This window comes from Pelobates fuscus, chromosome 8 (genome assembly GCF_036172605.1).
Source record: "Pelobates fuscus isolate aPelFus1 chromosome 8, aPelFus1.pri, whole genome shotgun sequence".
Lineage (NCBI taxonomy): Eukaryota > Metazoa > Chordata > Amphibia > Anura > Pelobatidae > Pelobates > Pelobates fuscus.
This window is the reverse complement of record NC_086324.1, coordinates 8,247,480-8,254,725: the sequence shown is the minus strand read 5'-3', so window position 1 is coordinate 8,254,725 and position 7,246 is coordinate 8,247,480. Positions and strand designations below refer to the sequence as shown.

Genomic DNA, 7,246 nt, shown 5'->3' with positions numbered 1-7,246 from the left:
TAAACAAAAGCGTTTTATTTTCTAAACATGTTAATAACTTCACATATCAAGCACCCGTCAGAACAAAACAGCATGAGATTCCCACCCATAAACTGCATAGACCTCTGGCTTTATCTCTTTCTAAGATACATGTTTAACACTTGTTTATAAGTTAATTGTTATACAATTCTAACACGTTTTAATGAGACACATTGTATCTCACATAAAGTTTGGGTATTTTTAGGTGTAAATTCCGCTACATTCCCAAGCTGAGCTGTAATGATAGTCTGGACTGTGCTCTTAGAAGTAATCAGAATCAAATCTCCCTTTTAAAAAAAACAACATATTTATTCTCACACGGCCCTGGATTGACGAGATCGTAGGTAGCTGTACATTTAATAGACATTGTGCTTTAATTGTAGATATAAAAATGACACTTGTCCGGGGAGAAGATTGCATTATGTAATCATAAACAAAATAGAGTAAAACGAAATGTATAATTTGATAATTATGCCGTTAGCACACTATAGAGACAGGATTTTATTCTCTGCCCAGTACCAATGAGGCACTGTTTGATAACTCGTTTATGACCTCATTTCTTTTGGTTTAAATAATGCACGGACTGTGATCTTACCGTTTAGTGAATCAACATTGTATCATTTTCTCCCAGTGCTAATGACATGTTCTATGTCTCAACTTTGGGATTTAGGAAAATATCAAAGTTCAAAATAATAATAAATATATATATATATTTTTGTACAGTTAAATGATGCAGTTATTCTATTACTCGGATATCACTGTTCCCCGTCCTCTATTCCATGGATGCAATGCAGCATTTTGTTGCATTGCAATGTTACTCCTATAGGCTGTTGATCGGTAACGCATACGTTTGACTCATATTAAAGCCTGTTCCCTTTTGGTTTTTCTGTGTAATGTGCTCCATCTTAAAGTTATTTTTGTGTAAGGTGGGAACTAATGAAAGTTTTTTCTCGTTTCTTTAGCTTTCTGGTTTGATGTTCTACTTCTTTAATTCACAATGATGCAGGGCAGGGCCTTTTACATTTACACAGCGTACAATGCATTCCATCGCCTGCTGAATCATTTTATCAAAGGATCCATTCATATTGTTTATCATGGTTAAACCATTTATTCGAACTCTCATTCCAACACAGACTTTAATTGGAACTCCGTTTTGCCAGTTTATCTGTCGATCCCCATAATGTTAGTCAGTGAGTGCGGAGGTAAAGGGCGGACCAATTTTACCAAATAAAAACCGATATTTTGTTCAGAAGTGGAATTTGGGGAGATTACATTTAAAGTAAACAATTAGCTAAAGATTAATCCTCAGTATCTGATCTGTGCTTGACAGAGGATACTGAGTGACATCATAGGAACACTGCAGGCTTATACACATTATATTTATAGAATGGTACCTGGTACCTGGCTTATACACATTATATTTATAGAATAGTACCTGTAGAAGGGGCCAGTAACAGACTGAATGGATAACATGTGAAAGTACACTTATATTACAGATCCTCATTATTCTGTGATCTATTCAGTAACCCAGGAATTGTGGAGAATCCCCACGGCATTGCACAGTTCAGGAAAAAATACCCAAATTGATGACACTTCCCAGTTCAGTTATTTTGATTTAAAATGTGCAATTTCTTGTCAAATCCCACAGCCGCCTATTTGGTGAATACATTCCATATAAGATTTGAGTAGATGCTTTCTGCTCCATTTTAGAACACAATCTTCAAAACTCCCTAAATCCTTCTCACCCCAAGTCATCAATTCCTACAACATTAATATGGATTCTGAGCAGCATTAGACGGTAAAACAAAAGCTTCGAACTTGGCACGAAATACTTAAATTTCTGGTTCCAAATGGCAAGTGGAAAAAAGTGAAATAAAAATATATCTCTCTCAATGACAGGGTCCACAGTACTGTGATGAGGCTTGTAAACGTCCAAGAGACATCATGCCAATATTGCATCCTGCTAATAAAATCACTGTCCCATCCCCTGCTATAAATTATAAATATTAAAGGTTTGCGTGCAGGAGCAGACATAGTAAACTATTAAAGCTGTGTATGAACTTGAAGGGTTAATGGGGAGTAACTTTTTGTATTAGTTTACAATTGGCATAAATCCCCATTATTGGATCCCATGAGAACACACAGCATGTGGCTCCCCAATGACCTGGAAGGGATCCAGGAACCAGTGACTCATGGCTGCATTACACATTTTTCTTCTGTTATATTTGGGGGGATATTGGGGACAGCATCATGCAACATGGCCTGCAGCTGATTCCCTTTCATTTATCTGCAGATTATTAGGAGATTGCAGTTGTAATCTGTATACAGACCCAGCTAGATGTAAGTCCGTCAGAGGACAGCTGGTTTGGCCATCTAGTCTCGAGCTTCCGGTTAGGACATCAGGTTGAGAAACTTGCTCTCTTCCGCCAGAGTGGTGAGCATTGAGGTCATGTCTCCTATTGCCATATTGCTTATCCCTGCTGGGATAGAGGGAAGGGTCACAGAGTTTCTTGGGGTTGTAAGGCGAGACGAGTTCTGAGAGAGACTATGAAGGAGGCCGGGACTCAGAGTACCCGACATGAGGCTTGAATGGTCACCATCATCCATCATGGCATCAAAATCTATAGATGGAGGCTGCTCCAGGCCATGGGAGTCCACAGTGCTGGTAACCTGATTGACCCCTGGAGAAGGCATGGTGGGGACCTGCCTTACGGCACAGTCCAGGTTTGCACTAAAATCCCCATTCTGCTCGTACATCTGTATCTGGCCGGTATAATATAGCAAATTGTTCTCCTTGGTATTCATATATGGCTGGGGCTCACTGTCTTCATTACTTCTTTTTGGGGTTGCCTCTGCAGTTTGCTGATTGGGACTCATCTCATTTGCAGAGTGAGGACTCCCCATGTACATGCTTTGAGGTCTTGCCTGCGTGTTCCTGGGTCTGTTTGGTGGATGTGGGGCAGCAGGAGGTCTTGGCTGAAACATTTGGCCAGTAACTGCCATGTTAATCTGATGTGGAACAAACATGTTCTGCTGGTTCTGCACAGTGCATGCGTTCGGCAGGCTGTGACCTTCATGGTTCATTGACAAATAGTTCTGACTGTTAAACCCATGCATCTCCCGGCTCCCGTTCTGCATTGTCTGATGACTGTTACTTTGAGCAACGTTCATGTGAAGCCCAGACTTGTCTGTAATATTGTGACAGGATGGTGCCAACTGGCATTGGTCATTGTTGGCCATTCTTGGATTCTGCATTTGCTGAGATTGATACCTTTGTTGGGCATTGAAGTTGCTATTGGCATTTTGGCACTGGTTAATCTGCTGTTGCCCATAACTAAATCTCTGACCATTAATACTGGAATTTCTATGTACAATCTCTTGCTGTGCCACATTCAGATGGTTTTGTGTTGACGGGATGGTTTGCTGGTTAAAGTTTTGATACTGGCCAAAGTTTTGCTTTTGCTGCATCACGGTTAAATTATTTTGACTAAATGGCTGCTTTGGAATATCTGCTGCAACATCAACCGTCCCTGAGCTGACCTCGTTCCACTGCACAGGCATATTATTCTTCTGTGTGTTGGATGTTGACCCAGGATTTTCTGTAAAATTTGGAAGGTTCCTGGTTCCTGGGTCTTTACAGGAGAGCCTGCTTTGAGCGTGTGTGCTAAGGTAACATGGTTTTTGATTATTCTGGAAATTTGGAACTAAATTACTAAAATCTGGGAATGGATTCTGCTCTGGTGGTACTACTTGGTACTGAGATTTGATGTACTGAACAACATCATCTGGGAGCACCAGGTCCTCTTCTCCAGCTGGGATGTCCACATCGGCTGACATGGCTTCCATAATTACATTTTCACTGATGCTAGGTGGCCGTGGTGAATAAAGGTGTCTGTGGAGGCTGCCCTCAGAACGCGTGTACTGTTGAAGGCCAGCATTTCTTCTTTCCATAGCTGGAGGCGGTTGTACGGTGTTCATGCTATTCATGCTGTGGAAACGCTGCGGCCTCGGAAGAAGCTGGCCATCAAACCCATCTGGCCTCCTCACAGGATCACTGGCTCGCCTGGAGTTATTTCCTGGTATTTCATGGGGATACATTGTTACTGCATTATTTCCACCTACATCACTACATCGTCTAGTGCCAGGAAGGTGTCGAAAAGGAGGAATAGCAAAGTCTGGGCCTTCTATCAGAGACATCTTGGTCCTCAAGCTCATCCTTTCCATGTTGGGAAGAGGAGTTGGTGGTGGACCACCAGTGGCAGCTGCATATTTGGCTTTTAATCTGTACTGTTGAGTAGGTGTGAGGTTGAAAAGGGCAGGTAACCCACTGTCATTACTAGATCTCCTGGATGCGTCAGTAGAGATGGGATCATAGGAATCGGCAGAGCTGATGTTGTTTGGTCGTCCCCCAAACTGCGATGTTTCACTTGACCGACGACTAGAGAAATATGGAGAGATTCCAGAAGACCTGCGGCTAGTATAGGCAGAGCTGTTGGTACTGGTGGAGCTATCACGGCGCTCGTTTAGCTGGTTGAGAACTGTAACTTCGTTCATTGACAAATCCATGATTCTGTGGTTTGAAATCACACTGCTCGGGACACCAACATTATCAATTAAAGAACCTGAAAAAAAGTGGAAAAAAGGAGAGAATAAACATTTTACCATTCATAGAAAAAAAAAAAAAACAGATCCACAAAGGCCACTCTAAAGGAACACTCGGGGCACCATTACACATTTATTTATTGGAATGACGTTGTTATCGTGCAAGCTTACCTTACTAGTTGTTAATCTAGAACCCCATTCACAAAACTGATTGAGAAAAAAAGTATGTTTTTCCATTTTGTGAATGGGGAGATCCAAGCTCCTGATTCGTGCCTTGGACTGTAGCAGGCACCAGTTTCATGAATAGTGTAACCCCTAAGGTAAGCTGGTGCTGATGAAGTTGTTATGGTGCCCTGAATGTACCTTTAATGAAATAGCATAATATGAAGATGAAGCGTTTTGCGCAGTAAGCAGAGGAAATTATGAACCATATTTCACAAGCCAGCCTCAGTAACATTAACCCTCTAATGTCTGATACTAACCGACAAGTCTTTGCAATTTGTACATTTAAACAAATCACCAGGAGTGTTCACATAATTTGATGTGTTTTTGTTGAGTAATACTGAGTGTAAATATTTGCAGTCACAACAGTCACGCATCTTTCGCTACGGAATCTGTTGGCACAATATAAATGGCAATAATAATAATAATCTTAATAGGGTACGCTGCAGGCTAGGCTAGGCTAGGACTGGCTAACAATTCACAACCCCTCCCTATTACCTGCAGGAAGTGCAGAATTCCAGGAATAAAAGGTTTAGTGGTAACATCCCCCCCTCCATCCTATTACTTTATTAAAATGAGGTCACTTCCAGACAGTATTGGAGTAAATCAGCTGTAGATCTCAGTGCTTACCATGGCCTGGAATGGCTGGGAGCTTGGTGTTCCGTGCAGGTGATGCTGGGTTCATGAAGGAGCAGGATTGCTTCATAGTCTTCAGTTTCTCTTTCTTGAGCTGTTCAAGTCTCTGTACCGCCGTTCCACCATGTTTCCTGAGCTGCAGACTGACCCCAGCAGTACCAGATGATACCGTGGAGTCTACCATAGGGTTGGTGTCTTCCAAACCAAAGATGTCTCCCAGGCCATCTTCTCCCTGCAACTCTACTCCGCTGTCAGTATGGTTGGCATTGCCAAGTGGTGATGGCTCACTACTGCAGGACGATTGCCCTCCAGGACTGGACTGATGAACCTAGGGGCAGAAAAACAACCAAGAGTTATACTTTACCCAGGCTGGGGACTTTCACACAGGCAGATATTTAAACCTGCTGATACAATCACCTGATGCACATCATATCCCAAGTCCCTGGTTCTCCCCATGTCTGCTAGGTGTTATTATCACAATACATAGCTAATTACAGGCAATTATTTGCAAACCCAATGTGTTTTTTGATGATTCAGTGTTTTGCAAGATAGCGGCACAGTGTGTCACTGGAAACCTTCCCACCGATTCCTGTAAATATGACGGACGTAATGTCGGGTAAATTCCTTACACGCAGAATATCTCACCTTGGAATGGCCTGTCCTTAGGAAGTGTGTTAGAAAGACAGGAAGAATGAGAGAGATTGTTAGTAAAGACAGAGCAGAAGTGGTTAAAAGAGACAGTATTCTATAGCGGACACTCTCAGGTGGAATGATGACACAGGCACTCCAATGTTACAGTCTCCCCAGCTCAGTAAATTAGGAGTCCACTAGCCAAACACAACATGAGGATTTATCACAAAAATAATGATTACACAGAAACACACACATCTATTGTGCAAAACAAGCAGCGATACTAAACACGTCTAAACAAATATACACAATGCAAATACAGAAAAACACAAACCCGATTAGATGCAATTAAGAGAAAATCCACAATGACAGACAGGCTATCAGTATAAGTGGAGCTGTGCTAATTATGCCGAGAAATAAGGATTCTATTCTTCAGAATAAAAAATAATCACGTATGGGCCATCCAGCAGCTGATGGGTTAATGGTAGGATGCATGTTAGAGGCAGCTCCAGCTATATTTCCTGATTTAATCTTCTCTATACCCGTCATAAAAACCTTACTTTACAACAGCAGAGAACGCTTCCAATAAATACACATTTCATCTCAATTTAACAGCCTCACTGTGTGACAGCTTTAAAAGCAGCCGTTTGCAAACAGTTTGTATCTGCGCTCCAGCTAGTGATGAGTCATTTATATAGAGAGTGTGAGTTTAATGAGGCCACATGGTGATTTACCATACTGTCTTCTGTCTTGATAGTCCTGCCATGGAAGCAGTCCTCCCGGACTCTAGAGGTGCTGTCTGTGTCCGCAGAGTACCTGTTGTTCAGCTTAGTGTTTGCGTCACCGTCTCCATTTTCCTTGTGGGCGGGTCTAGGCATGATGTCATTGCGTTGTTTCTTTGTGACGTGGGCCTCCGGCCCGTGCACGGTTTTTACATGCTTCCTGAGAGAGCTCGGGTCCGTGTACCTCTTGGTACATCCAGGAATTTTACATATATATGGTTTCTGCCAAAAACATGTATGACAAATGTCAATGGTGAGAATAAAATTCAGATTTTACCAGAAAGCCTTTGATTTCACAGCAGCTATAACCTGATGGTTCGTATTATTTACTTATCTGTTTATCATCATAAATGCAG

At 41.9% G+C, this 7,246-nt stretch overlaps 1 protein-coding gene across 2 annotated transcripts in view; it reads right to left on the bottom strand.

The window, feature by feature from the left end:
* Window positions 1-787: 787 nt before the first annotated feature.
* The window catches only part of GLI2 (GLI family zinc finger 2), a 96,067-nt gene continuing 89,608 nt past the window's right edge, over window positions 788-7,246 (bottom strand). The window contains exons 11-14 of one of the 2 annotated variants that reach the window (XR_010085188.1): window positions 6,843-7,112; window positions 5,473-5,806; window positions 1,454-4,640; window positions 788-1,412 (exon numbers count right to left, since the gene is read on the bottom strand). Coding sequence is in view for 1 of the 2 variants with exons in the window: in XM_063429202.1 (XP_063285272.1) it covers window positions 2,410-4,640; window positions 5,473-5,806; window positions 6,843-7,112 (2,835 nt within the window). In the remaining variant the exon portion in view is untranslated. Of the gene's footprint in view, window positions 4,641-5,472; window positions 5,807-6,842; window positions 7,113-7,246 lie in introns of both variants that reach the window. The other variant, XM_063429202.1, reaches the window with a different exon arrangement.